Genomic DNA, 18,550 nt, shown 5'->3' on the forward strand with positions numbered 1-18,550 from the left:
AACAGAAATACTTTGGAAAATTGTGTAAAAAACAGAGTTGAATCAAAATAAATAAAGGTATTTTGTCAAGCTAAATTTGTCCGTTTGCATGCATCTTTTTTTCCAAACTATCACAGACTCCAATTTTCAAATCATAATATTTATGCGTGTCGGTGCGGACAATTTGAAGAGAAAAAGGCATATACTGTCTTATATGCGTTTCCTTTGTTTTTCTAGCTCTCCGAGACCAGAAACTTATTATTGTTTTATTGGTCAGGTTCTGCCATTCGAAATTTGCATTAACTTTATTATTTTTTCAAACGCTCAACATTCTCCTGGGGGGGGGGGGTTAGAATAGGTTCATTGAACCACTGGCAAAAGACTAAATACAGGACTTGGGATTTGTCTTCCACTTCAATCTTTGATTAAATATTTGCATTTTCTTTAAACTTTCGCATGATATGATTAATTCAGCATTCTAATTAAGAAAAAAATGTTGTCTAGCGTGAAAAGCTAACGTACATAGCCTGCAACCAAATTGGAAGTAAATTAGAATTATAAAATTGTCTACCGGATTACCTATATACACACTATATACATACAGTGATGAAACCATTTAACCCCCTTCCGGAGAATTTTGAGCGTTCGAATAACGAAACCAAGAGAGCTCAGCTAGAATAAACCTAAATTTAAACCGATCCCTCAAAAACTTCAATCTTCAACTTGCAATCTTATATTTCTTTACTAACAAACACAAATAATAAGCTAATCAGAAAAATCTGTTAATTCATTAATTAAGTTTCTATTATCCTTTAAACATTTTGTAAATTATATTTTTTTCTTTATTGTCATGTTATCAAAATCACTATGAGGATACGTGTTCAATAAAGATTATTATTACTATTATTACACTCATTATGAAATTCATTGCAACTGTAATATTTCATCGTACATTTCTTTGACAATGTCTGCTGACATTTAAGCTATTTTTTAACCAGATCATTATTATCATGTACGTACCAAAAAAGGAATGTCATTTTTTGTATAATAAAGCCAGTATTCTATTCAGTCACATATTCGGATACAACTCTGAAAAAATAGTGTGTATATTTCCTCAGTGACCTATTTAAAATTATTGAACTGATCAAGAGTTTAAATAACAAGAAAGTTATTCCTCAGCTCCCGAGAGCGGTTTTTTTATTATTATTATTTTATATGTTGGTTGTTGTCGCTGTCACTCTCCATGCCAGAGTTCTTAACGCAGGCAGAAGCGCCACCTTGCGTGGAGAGTGCGTCGCTGTGTCTGCGGAAGTACTTCGCTGGTTCCCGGCGTCCTTTGCGAATGGCAGGTAGGACGCAGGTAACTAGTAATCGCCATATTGTTCCATTTGGGCCGGTTTTCCGGCCGGAAGGAACGCGACTGGGTGACGTAATTTGAAAACATTCCAAGTTCCGTTTTGCGTAAACGTGTCTGTAATGCTACAATAAAGCCATGCTCATACATACTGCCTGCTTAGATTTACAGATTTGATATGTTCTGTGCAAATTTATAACAAAGGAAACAATTCTTTTTATTCGCCCAAATTTCGAAAGCAAAAGGAAACCCCTGAACGGCCACGAGCGTAAGCGCTGACGTCAGGTAACTAAGGGAAATGGAACAAGCAACGAGAAAGTGGTGTACCAATCAGAATGCCGGAACCGTTACTAGTTACCGGCCTCTTGTGGCTTGGTACGCCATGACACTTGAGGCGGGAACCAGCCAACGGAAGTACTACTGGTGATTGCATGATGGGAGTAATAAGTAAAATAATTTTAGAAAAGTGAAAACTAGAGTGACTATGAAATGAGAGTTGGTTTTAAATATTAAATATCATAAAATCTGGATGAAACAATGAAAGAAAATTGAACTGGTATGAAAGGCTAGTAAATGTTACAAGAATGCAAGGTCAGAATCCGGAGGTCAAAATACGTCACAATGCGTCCATCATGGCGGCTGCAAAGTGTCAACAACTATACGGTAATAGCATTGATTTGCAGGTTGCGTGAATAGGCGGGGGGAAAATATATGCAAATTCTGTGCTTCAGTAACAGTATTTGCTGTTTTATGTAATGAGAATTAATACTAGAAATGCTGCAAAACGACATTTCCTTCTAGTAAACAAAACAACCTTGGGACGTTTATCTTGAGAAATTGAGAAGACGAAAATCCATTGGGACACTGCACTCGTTCTTGTGAAACAATGAACATCCTTCTCAAGGGTATCAATATCATTGGCCATAGTTAATTACCCCGCACATTAGTGATTGGCCTAGGCTGGTTGAAGGCGTTTTTGGAGAGGTGCCTCGCTGGAAATACTCTGGACTTTTCATTCGGGTTTATACTACAATTGTAGAGACATTGTTTTTGAAAGTGTCCAACAGTGAAGGTACGTTATTGAGCACAATCCTCTAAGTAGAACACCGTCCCTGGTGTTGAGGGACGATGAGTAGAATGGACAGCATTTTAAAACCTTCTGTTGCAGACCATGTTGCAATATTTGGTTCAGTCGTGGCCCAACAATATTGCTGTAATTTGTGGACCCACTGAAATTTTACCATCACATTACCGACGTAGATGTTACTTTTAAGGAAGGTTTCTATCCCTTTATCCCCGGTCTGGAAATGGTTATTATCTATGGTGTGAATTTTCCCAATGTTCTGACAGCCCGGGGTGTGGTTTTTCACCAAGCATAGTCTCTTGATAACAGAGCATTACTATATTTCCTTGCATATTCTAGTTTTACAACTGAAGAAGACCATATGTTTTGATACTTTAAATAGATTTAGAAGCTTAACACAATTCTTTAGCTGGCAAGTGTTTCTATACTGGCATATTGACATTATTATTCGTGAGAATTGCTTTTGAGGTACTCTGTGGGGGATTGCAACTTGGAACACTTTTAACAACCTTAATCAGTTTGCCCCTTCTATTCATCGTGTGTTTTAGAAAGATCAATGTTTTTTTCATTATTTTGATAGCTTAAACCTAGTTGTAGTTGGTGGATTGGTTTATTGTGCTTGTTTTGTTATATTATATAAAATACTGTAGAATACTTTATTTTCGCTTGGAATTTATTTTCGCTATTTTCACTGAAGGGATGATTCCGTGAAAATAAAATCCAGCGAATATACTTTTTTTTCTATATTTCACATTAAACTCATGAAAAATCAGTGAAAATAAATTCCAAGCAAAACGCCCAAAAAGCCTTTTCAGCGAAAATTAATTCCAGCGAAAATAAAGTATTCCACAGTATACAAATCATATTTAGGGACAATTCGGTTCCGGGTACTCCTTTACTGCTTATTATTATTCATATTTTGATATCCCACAATGTCTCAATTACGTGTCTGGTAATTCTAACTAACGACTATTTTGCAAAATTTGCTCAGCCTTGCTTCTAACAGTCATTTAAGTCAACTCCCACATTCCACAATGTCCTTCACAGTGAAGGTTAATGCAGATATAATGTAAATAACACAGAGGTAACACTACAATACCTTTACATTCCCTTCCATAACACAACAGTCTTTGTGCTGAGGCAGTTGTGGTTCACTGGTGATGACCAGTTCTCTTGTTATAAAATTGAATATATAAAATGTAATCTAAATCTGAGGCTACTGATACAGAAACAGGAAGTACGGTAACCTCATGAAACAGTCGCAGTATTCGTATTAAACATTGTGCAATCAAGTTAAAACTTCATAGGTATACCCTGTACGCGAGTTGAGTTTACATTGATGTACATGTGTATTTGCAGCTGAGTGCCTTGTGTAATATGAATGACGCACATTTTCATTGTGACCTTTAACCTGTCGGCACCCCCTATGTATAGCGCTGTGTTGATCAGGCGAAGCAATGATCAATGGATCGTCTGTCTTTATTAGTCTCTGACACAGTCCATGTACACAGGGCTAGTCTATGTATGTAAGAGCATAGTCAATGTATGCTACGGCTTGTAACATAAAGATTAAAATACCCTAACTCTTTTCAAACATCAGGATGTTGTCTGTTCCTTGTGTATAAGAAATAATTTACACACTGGGAGTGACAATATCCCGATGTCTGATAAAAGTCGTATTTGTATCTTTATGTTACAAGTGACTGTGACATGAGTACTGAATTTTAGTTTTATTGCCACAAGGCAACCATGTATCTTTGCACTAAAGCAAGGTAGCTTGATCAATGAATATCATAGAAACTGTGTTGAGTCTTTAAAGTAATTATTAATAATTGCATGGAATAGGAAGCCAGTGTTGAATGATCACCATGTTATGTACCGGTGCTATTATTTGTGGGTGTGTATCTGTTGCGTCGACCCATTCAGTGGGACTGTACAGTCTGACCAATGATTGAGAATTTACTTTGTGATGCATTTTGATAAAGTTTTAATAAGTTTATAATTTTACATTTTAATACTTTTTTAAAGGATAGGTTATAAAACTGATGGTGAAATATTATCATGTGACATGTATGTATTAACATAAAATAAATCTTATTTTATTAGATACCTTCCTTAACATGAAACTACGAAGATGACTGATTGACTTCATAATAGTGTGTCATTAACTGAATTGAAATACCTGTCATTGTCTACACACAGGGACAAGAAACTAGTACAATCAAACAGACGAATCTATTTGCTTAAACTGTAATGGAGGCAGCTTTTGAACCAAAGAACCAAAGGGAATGTGATGAAAGAAGTGATTTCAATCAAGATGTGAAAGCACCTGCTACAACACCTCATCATCGTGAAAAAAATAAATTGCAAAAAAAGAAGAAGATTTGCACTGTTAAGAAACAGTACTATTGCGAACAGTGTGGGAAAGTATTTAGTAGAAATACTCACTTGTTGTCCCATATGAAAATTCACACAGATGAGAAGCCATATCAATGTGAACAGTGTGAAAGACGATTTGCACGAAAGAGCGACTTGACAGCTCATGTGAAGATACACACTGGTGAGAAACCGTATCATTGCAAGCTCTGCGGAAAAAAATTTATTCGAAATAGTTCTTTAACAATGCATATGATGATCCATTCTGATATTAAACCGCACATGTGTGAATATTGTGGAAAGACGTTTTCACAAAAAAGTTACATTCGTATTCACATCAGAATGCACACTGGAGAGAAACCCTACCAGTGTAAATTGTGTGTGAAAAGATTTGCTCAAAAGGGTGATTTACATAGCCACCAGAGGTGTCATACTGGTGAGAAACCTTACCACTGTGAACAATGTAAAAAGAGTTTTACTCAAAAAAATAAGTTGAACATTCATATGAGAACTCACACTGGTGAGAAACCATATCAGTGTAAATTATGTGAAAAGGCGTTTGTTTGCGCTGCAGGCTTGAATGATCATATCATGACACACACTGGTGAGAAGCCATACCAATGTGAAAAGTGTGGAAAGAGATTTTCCTTATCTGGTACCTTGACAATTCATAGAAGAACACACACAGATGAAAAACCATATCAATGCGAAAAATGTGGGAAAATATTTGCTCGGATTTGCATCTTGAGAAGTCACATGACAACACATACCGGCGAGAAACCATACCAGTGTGAACAATGTGGAAGAAAATTTTCCAGAAAAGGTGTATTACAAAATCATACGAGAACCCACACTGGTCAGAAACCACACCAGTGTGAACATTGTGGAAAGAGGTTCACACGAAGTTCAACTTTAAACAAACACACGACTACTCACTGGTAATGTAGAGTGTGGAAAGCTGACATTCAATTTGAAAAAAAATCTTGAAACATAGTTGAACTCTGGTGACCTTGCCCTTTGTGATATAATATTATTCCCTTTATCATAATTTGTCATAATTAATTTTGAATACAAAAAAGTTTTGGGGTTGAAACAACAGTGGGAAAGCAGTTTATTGAATGTCCTTGATAGATGTAAATATCTTACAAAAACATTGATGCCTAATTTGTTTAATTATATTAAGGAACATAATTTCCAGCTTTATTCAAAGTAATTCAGATATTTTAGTATAAAAACAAATGCCTCATTTCAGAAAAAGAAATGCTGCATTTAGACGTGAATAGATTCATAAAACATGCAAGATAACAGAAAATCTTAGCTGGCTTTTGTCCAAGTATTTTGTACAGGTGCCTGTCAAAAATTAATGATTCTCTGAGACAAATATGAACTGTCTTATTATATTCATTGTGTGACTTGTATTATTTGAAAAGTAAAAAAAAAACGCCAATGTGTTAGCTCTAGCATTTGAAGAACCTGAGTTTGACTCACAAGAAGGGTAGGTATTGGTTTTATTTGAAAAGTCAAATTAATGCCGAAAAATGTCCATGTGCAAAATTAAAATGGTTTCAGTGTTTTATGCATTGCATCATGGGATTATGACGACATAAAATACATTTGCATTGAACGAAACCCAATTCTGGAATACAATAAGCTGTGTGTTTGCAAGGATAGGACTGGATTCGTTTTTAGCTCCGCTGTCGACTTTGTCGAGCAGAGCTTATCATATGAGTGATTGTCCGTCGTCCGTGTCAATGTTTTACTTTTTCGACTTCTTCTTGAAAACTTCAAGCCTGAATGCTTTGATACCTAGTGTATATGTACCTTGAGTAGACCTCTCTTAGATTTGTTCATTTCATGATATCTTCAATTCTCTAATTTTGGTGAATATTTTTGTCATTTTTGGTAAAAAGTGATATTTACGACTTGTTGAAAACCGCAAGTCCAATTGCTTTGATATTACATATATAGGTACTACATGTGGACCTTCTCTCAGATTTGTTCATTTCATGATATCTAATATTTTTGTAATTTTTGGTAAAAAGTGATATTTTCCACTTCTTGTTGAAAACCGCAAGTCTGATTGTTTTGATACTATACATATTGTTCATTTTTTAATGATATCTTCTGTTTTTTAATTGAAATGTGCATTGCTAACAGCGGAGCTATCTCAGCCGAGAGGCTGCTTGTTATGTATTGTTTTTTGATTTGATAACTTTCGACTAAGCCGATATCCTATTAGCTTCAGATCAAAGTTTGGCACCCAAGACATCTGTTCATACTTGGGGAAGACTTTATACTGATGAATAAGGTGACCAAGTTTGATAAAGTTTGGAATAGAATTAGTAGTTATTGTGAACACAAAAATTATTAACGACAATGCCGCCGGACAGAAATTTTCCCTTAATATACCTTTACCTTCCATCTTTGATTTGATGTTGCGGGCAAGGTAAAAATAACATTGAAGATTTTCACATCAATATTCAGGCATTTTTTGTGTGCAAGATATCTAGATAGTTATAAAGATGCAGTATTGATTAGAACTTGTGATTTATTATGAACTGAAAAGGCTGTTTTTGTAGCTTAGTTTGATGTTATTTTGGTACATGTACATAACAATTACTGCATATGCGTATTTGATATTTTTTTTTTACTACTGTTACAATGATCCAGTAAGTTATGTCTTGCTATTTTCTTAAATAATAAAGTGTGAAAATGAAACTCAATGTTGGTGGTTTTATTCTTGTGAAATATGCAGAATGTTAACAGTTATAACTGAAATTAGAGTCTTCTCAGGATATGATCAGTGCTTTGTTTTATCACCACAGTACTACAATTATGCTTGTCATTCCACTGCCATTGCTGACTTCATAATTCAGATAAATTGTAACACTATTGAAGCAATACCAGTTTTGTAAGCCAATAATTTTGTGCATTGAATGATTATGCAAATTAGTATGTAAACTTTACCAACACAGAACAGATCGACTTGTGCACAAATTTGAAGAATAATTGGTAATTCTTATGACCAGATTGTCAAAACCAAATAGATCGGTGAAATTTCCAATCATCCCAACCAAAGAAATGGTTGCAAACCACTCAAGCAGTAAAGTTGTATTGTTGCTAGTAATTTTGTCTTAAAATCAAATCTGAAGAGTTACATTGATGGCTTGTTATGCCGATTTTATCAACTAAGTACACAAGGTCAATAAACTATTATGCAACAAATTTGAGACAAATTCTCCATCTTACACAATTCTGAACAAGGATTGTACTCCTTAGAAGAATTCTGTGAACACTTCATGGGTTGCTTGGGTAAAAACAAACAGAACAAACAATTCAATTTGAAAGTGTGACTTTATTTCCCAATTTCTATATTAAATCTATACCAAATGTATTCCACATTTTTTCAATACATTAACTTGTCTATATTATTAATTCTATAAAAATTTATGATTGCATGCAGTTTGTTTTTCATTCGAAAGGCTCCATGATAATTAAATTTATGATGCATATTCTACAATAATTAGATCTATAATCGTGGTTACTTGACACTGGCTTTGTTGTACTATGTTAAAATGTTTTTGTACGATACAAGATGGCATATAATGGTAAAATTGCATGTCAATTTTTTATATGTTGCTTGGTATGCAAACATGTATACATTTCCTAATATGCAATATTTAATACAAGATGCACAATGTCTAAATAACTTGATGCACGTTCTATACTATCCATAATCAGAGTTACTTGACACATCTGGTTTTGTTGTACTATGATAAAATTGCAGGTAACATTACAATACAAAACATCCAGTTCCATTTTGCTCCATAAAATGAGTTGCTCGTCATGTTGTGCATTTTTAAATGATTATAACTTCATACGGAGTGTGGTGCTTCAACTGATCCTCCATAAAAACCAAATGAAGGTTTTCAAGAAACAATTATCCAATATATTCAAGCTTCTTCACACAAAATATATCACTTGTTTCTCTGATGCAGTTTAGATTTCAGCCAAGAATTACATAAAAATTCAAATCATTTTTTTCATTGCAAGCATTTTCGCAGATAATGATTAAATAAAGCATCTTTCATAGAGGATGTGAAAGTATGCTTTTCAAGCAGTCTTTCCAACCTTTAATGGTCATTGACAAATGAAAATGGATAGTAATGTACCTACAAGCCATGTGGTATTTATGTTGTATTTGTATTCTTTATATTTTTATTTAATACCCAAGAAGATAAAACAAACGAGTGAAAACAAGAATGGGCGGCAATTATACGTTGAATTACACTAAATCATTATGATTTAGCCTAAATAAAAAGTCGTAATCATACCATGGTGATTTAAGAAAATGTAATTGACTACATAGCTGTATGACTTGTAAAAAAAATATTAAAAAAATTCTATCCTGCGTAAGTACAACGAAAACTGCTCCCAATGAACACTTATACAACGTAGGTGAAAGGTCAATGAGCATATCCTTTGATTACTCTTTTGCACATCTGAGGTCAAATGGAATTCACTTTTACTACACGAGAAAGTGCACATCTCTTAGTTGCTATTCACCTCAAATCCAATCATGAATGAATGGGAAGTAGGTCAAAAACTTGATGTTCTGAGGTCAAATGGAATGAACATTTAGAGTAGGTGAAAGGTCGGAGCATATTTCTCGGTTGCTCTTCACCTAGCATCCAATGAAGCATGAATAGGAAGTGGGTCAAAAATTGACAGAGGTCAAATGGAATGAACCTGTATAGCAGGTGAAAGGTCGAAGACCAACTCCATTACATGAAAGTATACACGTCAACATCAAATGATAATTGAGAGCAGAGATGGTGTCAAAATCAACAATTTAAATGTTTATGCCTTTGCAGAAACATAATCCCCCCCTCAAATTCTTGATAAATATATTTATCTATTTCAAGGCAAATAGGTTTTATATTATTATTATAATATAGCAGGTAAAAATGTTTATAGTAAATATTGATGAGATTTGTTCACAGATGCATATCAAAATATCTCAAATCAAACTAATTCTAAGTGTATTTTGACAGAAATGATTATGCAGATTCATTTATTGCTTGTATTAAAAGTTAGCAAAATCATACGATAATTATATTCACTCCTATCATATTCACAAAATTTGGTTTAGTTTTTTTGTCCAGTCTTCTAAAATAAATGTTTGAAACAATCTCTCATCATCTGATTGGACAACAAATGATCACATGACTTATTTCATTGGATGTCCCTTCAATTGCAATATTTCAGAAGTAGTCAGGCAGTAATAACTACAAAGCTTTTCCTCCACCAATTCAATTCTAGAATTCTAATCTACGCTATTTTTTCAAACAAGATTTTAAAAAAGTCCTGCTTTTTTCTTCATATCATTTTTCTTCCAGTTTGGCTTGCCGTTGTAGGTGGAAAAATCACAACCAAATAGTCTCTTGAAATCTTCTTCTGATAAATAATACTGTAAACAAACATTGCAGAAGAATAATCGTTATACAAAGTGTTGACACATTGCATGCCGAGTAGCCATATAAATTTTGTCGGCCGGTCAAGTAACAATTACTGTTAAAATGCAATAGTAGTCACGCAGCGCATGTTCGAATTTCATGTTAATAAACAATGTATTTTACACACGTTGTATACGTCGCTATGAGTCCTATATCGAACAGAACACGGCATGACGCCTGCTGCCCTTTAAACAAGAAAATTTGTCTTTGCAGAAATACGAGATAACATTTTCAAATACCATAACAGTATTAGTACCCAGTAATCATATTTACAGCAACGCTAGCAGTATTATCAAATAAATATGCACATATTTCAGTCAAAAACTGTCAGATTTTAATTATATTTCTAGGTGAATACAAACTAATATGCACAGACTTGAACATAAAGCCCTTACTTCTTTCTTGGTTGCATCAACACCTAGTGGTAATTCCTCTTGTTGAAGCTCTTCTAATGAATATTTTTTATAGTTAGCGGGATCTCCAGCACCAGCACCGCCACCTGATGGACCAGTCTTCATATCCTGTAATGACAAACAAGTCAAATATATATGTGGTATTTATGAATATAGGATGAGTAGCTGCGTCTGAAAACAGTTTTGTTATTTTAATCTCTGTATTGTATATAGAGGAACCAGACAACCAGATATCAGTTCTATAAAAATAAAGACTTATTTCCTATATTTCTATGGCTAAGTAAATATGAATTTGTACATACAGAAATACCCACATTATAAATGTAATTTCACTTGTTAACAACGTATAAAGTGAAATTATTGTTTTATTGGCCTGTTAGGGCACTATTACAGTGCGTACAAGGTTCTTTCAGTCTACACGCTGCTACGGCACCACGAACATAAAATTTTTGGCTGTCTCTACGTAAAACTGTTTTTGATACGAGGCAACCATAGCTCAACCGAATGAACATCAAAAGCAGATTCAACTACCAGATGTTATGCAGCAGCCTTCACAGTCTAGAATGGAATGGAATAAAGGTGGCAGTGTCCCACACACAGTAATTTTGTGTTATGTCATGTTTGTTAAGGAAGCCAAAGGAGGAAATAAAACTATAAATTATCTATCACTCACCGAAGTAATGACAGTAACACCAGCATTTTGTTCACCAAGTTCTGCTTTGATTTCTTCGTAAGTTTTTCCTCCCTGTTTTGAAAAACAAATTACATGTTAGATACATTCCTCACATATACCTCACATTAACACAATGGTCAATGAAATACAGCCTAGTATTCGACTTGACAACCACTGATCTTTGTTGCAATCAGGCAATTTCAACTCAAGGCACAAAGAAAACAGAAAGCTGTTGGCCTAGTGAGCCTGCATAATAAAAATAAAAATATATGCATGAGCAAATACTGAAGAAACAAGGTACTAACCACTTTAACAGATATATTATGTTTAAATAAATGTACTTAACATAGTTGAACTCTGGTGACCTTGCCCTTTGTTATATAATATAATTCCCTTTATCATAGTTTGTTTCAATATAAATATGCATTGTCATAATTTTGAATACAAACAAGTTTTGGGGTTGAAACAGTGGAAAAGCAGTTTATCGAATGTCTTTGATAGATGTAAATATCTTACAAAAACATTGGTGCTTAATTTGTCGCAGAAAAAAAGTGCTGCATTAAGACGTGAATAGATTCATAAAATATGCAAGATAACAGAAAATCTTAGCTGGCTTTTGTACAGGTGTCTGTCAAAAATTAATGATTCACCGAGACAAATATGAACTGCCTCATTGTGTGACTACTGTATTATATGAAAAGTAAAAAAAAAACACCCCCTATGAATAGCTATCATGTTGCAAGCTCTGCTTTGTGAGCAAATCAACTTAAATAGTTAGTTGGTGTCCAGTGGACAGACAAGTCAACAGTACTGTTGCCTCCTGAGAATCTACATCTTCAAACACTACAATCTTTGTTTTTGAAGTGCGTTTTTAAACTAGTATTATAACAACTCTATCATTCTGTTCTAATAGCTGAAACAAATTCCTGTGAATTTTCATTTGTCGAATGAACTGTTTGTCAAATACAGAATACATATATTTTAGTACAATTTTCTTTTCAAAATGTGGATGCAACATTTTACTTTTTATGTATATTTTATGTATTGTTTTTGATTTGATAACTTGGAACTAAACAGATTTTCTATTAGCTTCAGATTTGGATCAAAGTTAGGCACCCAGTTCATAGGAATGCTTATATTGATTTTCTGACATCTTGTTTTCTGTAAAAATTATATTGGTAGGTTTGCAAATGTGTATCATACTGTGCAAAAAATCTCTCCATGAGTTGGTTTGGGAACCCAGTATAGTATTCCCATGGGATTGAACACACACAACAATGTATATTTCCACTGAGATTAGTGACCTTTGATGTGTATCACCAATGATTAGTCAAATAAAAACAGTACAAATATTTTATCAGATTTTCTCAATTTTTGCATGATATTTTCATACAGGACATCTGTTGTTCATACTCAGGGAAGACTTTATACTGATGAATAACGTGACCAAGTTTGATAAAGTTTGGAATGGAATTAGTAAAGTTATTATGACGACGACAACAACGATGACAGCGACAACACCGGATACAAATTTTTCCCTTAATATACCTTTCCCTTCCATCTTTGATGGTACGGGCAAGGTAATTAACACATAATACTCACAGACCACTTATCATTATCCCATGCCATGAACCAACCAGTAAATGTTGGTGGTTCAAAGCCTTGCTTCACACAAATGAGGGGTGTGTCACTATCACGTCCGCTGGGATCAGTTGAAATGTATTCCTACAATCAAAGAAAAACAGTAACATTACCTGTAAGAATTAATGAATTTTAAATTATTCCATTTCCTACAAAGAAAAACAGTAACATTACTTGTAAGAATTAATGAATTTTAAATTATTCCATAAGAAAATGTCACTACAATGAATGATAATAAAATATAATAAATAAAATATGAATATTAATACTTACTCTTGCTGTATTGACAGATTCTTTTTTCTCTGTATCATTGGCACCTTTTCCAACCCAGATGAATATCTATTTGGAAAAAAAAAAGATTGATAAACAATAATGTTGTTGACATTTTGAAAGCCGGGCTTGATGCCAAGACAAAAATGCTTGTATAGCCTCATCATCATACTCATTCATATACATTTAAAGATAATGTCTTACTTCATCCCAGGTATCCAAAAGCATGACATCATCTTCAATCAGATCTTCTTGGGTAAAATCAAAAACCTCTTCAACACGGAAGCCACCAGATGCGTTGGAACATTGGAATAGACGAGGTGGGCGATCAGTATCAGACTCCTAAAATTTAGAGAAAAAAAAAAATTAATAAATTGATGGTTATAATCATTATTCTTAAAATGTAGGTTACAAAGAAATGGGCTCTTACACTGGCAGTCAGTCTAGATCAGAAATAATATTTTTTTCATCAACACAGAACATCCCTCCATCCCTTAGAAATGATGAAAATGGTTGCAATATAAAAACTAAGCTCAGAAGAAGACAAACAAAATAAATAAATAAAATGACTGTGTGTGTAGCTGTTATATTGCTAGCTCGATATAAACTGGTTATTGCTTCCTATAATATATTCAAATTTATTCTGAATTGATCAATTATTTTTATCCAGAATTATTTCTTTAATTTTGTTTGACAAAATTTACAAATCATTCCATTACAAATCATTGCTCTGTATGTGATTCCCCCTTTTTTAGACTGTTGACATTAAGTATATATTTACTCTTTTGTCCAGGGCTCTTTCATGTTTGGAAATCAATACATGACAACGATATAATATTTTGAACTACTAAAAGCCAGTTGATTCATGTGGTTGTACACACAGTTATTAGGTACAGAACATGTTGCTTCCAGTTGCTGTGAACATTTTTTCCTTAATATGACATAATCTCTAACACTGCAAAAGTTTAAGCCCCTCTCTGGGATAATATCTCATGTCAGACGGCAAATTTGTGTCATTGTCCTTATCATATACAATTACTGACAATATCACATACAAAGGAATTAGAAGAATATTGTCAATGATTTGTAGCGCTTTTAAAATTTCCATATTTTTATTCATTAGAAGAAAATGTATATGTGAACACACCATAATACCCAGCTACTATAATTACTACAAATAACTATTTCTGAAATCCAACAAGTGTTTAATACCAGCACAAATGCGTTGCAAAGTAAACGTAATAATTCTTGTATAACACACATAACAAAAGTTTCAAAATGCTTTACATACCTGCATTCTTGCAGTAGAAGCATAGGGGGCTTTTCCTCCTAGTGCAGTCCAGAATTCAGTTGGCTCTTGTCCTTCTGGTACAGTAGTGTGCTCACTGAATACAAAATAAAACCACAGATTAATTCATAATACCGGTCATTGTTGATGACATAGTCCCAGTTGGAATTATTGATGTAAATGGATGGAAACCAAATTATAAGTCCGCTTTCGAAATTTGTTACAACAGGGACTACTGTGGAATACTTTATTTTTGCTGGAATTAATTTTCGCTGAAAAGGCTTTTTGGGCGTTCTATGTGGAATTTATTTTCACTGATTTTTGGATGAGTTGAATGTGAAATATAGGAAAAAAAGTATATTCGCTGGATTTTATTTTCACGGAATCATCCCTCCAGCGAAAATAGCGAAAATAAATTCCAAGCGAAAATAAAGTATTCTACAGTAATACAGTTTATTCATGGTCTATGGTTTTTCCTACTTGTTGCAACCTGATATGTACTAACATATTACATCTGATTGAGATAAACTATTAACGTTAATTCCAAGAAATTTAGAGATTTAGGCAAATTTGACATAAAAACTGGCAACATAAAAATAAATTCATAAATGTATGACGTGTCTTCATACTAAATTTGACAACAGATCTTAACAAAGTAGTACAAAGAATTATGATACCATACCGAGATGAAACAGCTTTAGTGATCTGTTTAGCAAGTTCTCTTTCGTCACCACTGCATCCCTGCAAAACACATACAATTCAAATTATTAGCAAATTATCCTGGCATCTCTGGTTTTCCATGTAAAATAATATTGCACACAGACTTTTGTATATAATTTTGCACAATTATGGATGCAACACTATCCCTCAGAAATGGTGAAAATAGAAAAACAAAACAAAAAATCGTGTGCGCTACTGTTTTTTATTGCTAACTTTAAACTATGCAAAGTGGTTATTGCTTTCTATAAGGTATGCATATTTATTCTGAATTGAATGAAACTTAATGATTTTTTTCAGCATAATTTCTTTGTGTTTGATGTAGAATACAAATCATTGCAAAACACTGTTCAGCTTCAATAGACCATTTTCCGTTCACTGCGAGAATCGCCCGTTATGCGTGAAATCGAACATAAAAACAGGACAAACAAAGGTCATAGCGTCGTCAAACATCGCGTGGGATTCGACAAACGCGAAAGTATTTTGGGGACATTTCCATGCTTAATAATGTGCTGTCCACATTTGATGATAGGCAATTTCAATTAAGTAAGGGTATTCGGAAGCAATATTCCTCTGTCGAAGATCGGCCGGTCGCTGTGAGCTACGAAATAAGGAAATTCAAGTTCAAAATCAAATCGTTCGATTTTTGCGGCAGACGTTTAACGCGCGTCTTTCATGCATCTCTCGAGATCTCGCAATTGTATGGAAAATCAACCTATTATAGAAGCATCTGGCTCTGTATGAGACACCAATTTTTGACATCATTGACATTATGAGACTATTTTTGCTGAGGCAGAATTATCAGTTTCTCACTGGGAGACAACTCTTTGTCCAGGACTCTCCATTTTTGTCAATCAAGGGGTCTCTGACCTGACAATTCTATAAAATTAATATGGATGGCATACTGTAACTAACCAATAAACCATCACATGGCCTGGGTATATCAGATGGTATGCCAAAGACGTATGGATGTATTTCTACTGTATAGTTCTGTTCGTTTAAAAATCGAGCAGTAATTGTTTTGTTTTTACGTAATATTATGTGGATAATTATTCTGATAGATAGTTATAGTAAGATAAAGCAAGTTAAATTAATTGCATTGTATATGATATTGGATTAAACAAAGTACATCACAATCAACCATTCAGTGGATTTGCTATGTTTTGTCTTGTTTCTTAATTGTATAATTTTTAAGAATTGCAAATAATGCTACAAGTAGTGCATGTGTTTACACATAAATAACAGGTGAGTCTATGGTCAAAACAAGTCAAATTGTTATGATCTATCATACAATAAGGGCAACTTTTGGTTTAAGTTTGCATTTAGATAGTAGAAATGTGCAACTACTCAATAAAATACGACAACTGTGCTTACCTTTCCACACCACAAATAGATATTTTTTGGTGTCTGAGCTACAAACACATCATTGGAATTCAATGAGGCAGCCACAGGATCCACCTAAATGTATGGTAAAATAATTCAAATACATTAATTGTACAACAGAACATTAAGCAATTTCATAAAGCTATTCAGTAATTTCAAAATTTGGCTCAACATTTTCAATACCCCATCACTGGCATAGTGCATGTAGGATATTGGTTGAAGTGCGCCCTCAAAGATGATATGACACATCAGCAATACAGTTTTTCGTGATACAACTCGTTACACTTATTTCCTGACATGAAAATTATACCCTAATGGAGAAATCTTAAAAAACATCTTACAACAGCAGAATTTGATATTTTCACGTTTTTTAAACAAATAAGTGTGTAATGAAGGAAATCATAGTCCACAAGTTGAGTTTACAAATTCAGAACCTCTTACAGGCACGTACAATCTTTATAACTCTTCCCAGCAGTCAAAGCTAACCCAGGTCGATTTTGGAGATTCCATTTTGATTCAAAATTCCTACAAAGTCTGTTCTGTCAGGGCACACTGGGCCCTGGGTTTGAAATCAATTTTGGATTTAGTTACAATCTAGTGACAGAACAGAAATAACGAAATTACATTGAAATTTAGTGCCAGCTAGTCAAACTCTGAGTCAGATGTATCTAAATCGGACCAAACTTCAGCATTGTGCATATACAATGTATTCACATGCGACTACTATTCCAGTCCACAAATAAATGCAGCACATCACAAGAATAACTTTGTTTAATAGATACATAAAAACATAAACTCTTATTGGAAACTGGACTTGGTTCTACTAATTCTGTGATCTTGTGCATGAAGAACACACCAACTACCCATAAATCAACTCCAGAGATTTACTCAGACTGAATCAAAAACTACTAAAGTGAACTCACCTCGTAGGCTTTAGTACACAGTTCACTGGTACCACGTACTTGGAACATTCTGACACCTCCCTGGTATGACTTGGTGTTCTGACTAGTATTAGTGAATGAACTTGCCTTGCCTCCCTAAAATGTCAAACAAGCATGGCAAAAAAAGTGATTTTAATTATAACTCATTTCACAATATGCGAAATTTTCTACAATGGCTGGACAAGATTTCAACTATATTATTTTTGTGATTTTTCTTCCTGAATATTTTCTACTCCTACCATAAATTGCATCTGTATGTTGTACTCCCTACATTTTTTGTATAAACCACATTCATAACAGTTTAATTCCAAAGTAATAATTAGTTTTGATGTCATAATTGATGATACAAACTACAAATTTCATATTGTCGTATATAGTTCATAACTGTATAAATCATAATAATAATAAGTTAGGCAAGAGGAATTATTTACCGATATTAGCATTGTAAAGCAACTTGGCATAGATAGAGCCAATCTCACCAGTAAAGTTATTAAATACACATAGTGCAAGCAATAAATTTGGAAACATTCTTTAAAAAGTCAATCTGCTAATTTGCCAAGAGTTTTTAAATGATGCAACTTGGAAATATATACTACAAATTATGGCATGGTTATTAAATATAGAACAATCGAAATAAATGTTTTTAAAATGCACATTGAAGGGACAGTATCATCAAAACTACACATGGACATATTTATTACGCTATTATTGTCACCACACAATTTATTCAAAAGAAATACTAGTACCCTGGTAAATTTTTTACTACTACTATGACAATCTTCCTATGATATACTCTAATAGTAGCACATGCATATGTATAAATGACAGACGCATCATTTTAATGATAAATGTTTGAATTTTGTTAATTTTCATACTTAGTTTGCTAGTTGATAAGCAAATACAGATACCTAGTAT

The 18,550-nt window shown here is 33.6% G+C and overlaps 2 protein-coding genes across 8 annotated transcripts in view; one reads left to right on the forward strand and one right to left on the reverse strand.

Moving 5' to 3' along the window:
- Positions 1–1,262: 1,262 nt before the first annotated feature.
- LOC102810174 (uncharacterized) lies at positions 1,263–7,511 on the forward strand. Of its 4 annotated transcripts, none has more exons than XM_078011062.2 (2): positions 1,263–1,339; positions 4,620–7,511. In XM_078011062.2, the coding sequence occupies exon 2, from the start codon at positions 4,671–4,673 to the stop codon at positions 5,733–5,735; it is 1,065 nt and encodes a 354-aa protein (XP_077867188.1). In that variant the 5' UTR covers positions 1,263–1,339; positions 4,620–4,670; the 3' UTR covers positions 5,736–7,511. The 4 variants fall into 4 exon arrangements, with proteins under 4 accessions (XP_077867188.1, XP_006819235.1, XP_085351781.1 ...); XM_006819172.3 differs by lacking the exon at positions 1,263–1,339 and adding an exon at positions 1,908–1,996; XM_085495655.1 differs by lacking the exon at positions 1,263–1,339 and adding an exon at positions 2,012–2,405 and having other exon boundaries at positions 4,524–7,511.
- A 2,323-nt stretch (positions 7,512–9,834) lies between these two features.
- The window catches only part of LOC100369378 (advillin-like), a 60,970-nt gene continuing 52,254 nt past the window's right edge, over positions 9,835–18,550 (reverse strand). For all 4 annotated transcript variants that reach the window (XM_078011066.2, XM_085495702.1, XM_085495703.1 and 1 more), the window contains 10 exons: positions 17,618–17,731; positions 16,686–16,769; positions 15,277–15,335; positions 14,598–14,691; positions 13,511–13,648; positions 13,310–13,375; positions 12,998–13,120; positions 11,396–11,467; positions 10,705–10,830; positions 9,835–10,263 (listed from right to left, as the gene is read on the reverse strand). In XM_078011066.2, the coding sequence (XP_077867192.2) occupies positions 10,150–10,263; positions 10,705–10,830; positions 11,396–11,467; positions 12,998–13,120; positions 13,310–13,375; positions 13,511–13,648; positions 14,598–14,691; positions 15,277–15,335; positions 16,686–16,769; positions 17,618–17,731 (990 nt within the window). In that variant the 3' untranslated portion in view covers positions 9,835–10,149. The remainder of the gene's footprint in view (positions 10,264–10,704; positions 10,831–11,395; positions 11,468–12,997; positions 13,121–13,309; positions 13,376–13,510; positions 13,649–14,597; positions 14,692–15,276; positions 15,336–16,685; positions 16,770–17,617; positions 17,732–18,550) is intronic.

The sequence above is a fragment of the Saccoglossus kowalevskii genome, chromosome 22 (assembly GCF_978046115.1).
Source record: "Saccoglossus kowalevskii chromosome 22, keSacKowa6.1, whole genome shotgun sequence".
Classification (NCBI taxonomy): domain Eukaryota; kingdom Metazoa; phylum Hemichordata; class Enteropneusta; family Harrimaniidae; genus Saccoglossus; species Saccoglossus kowalevskii.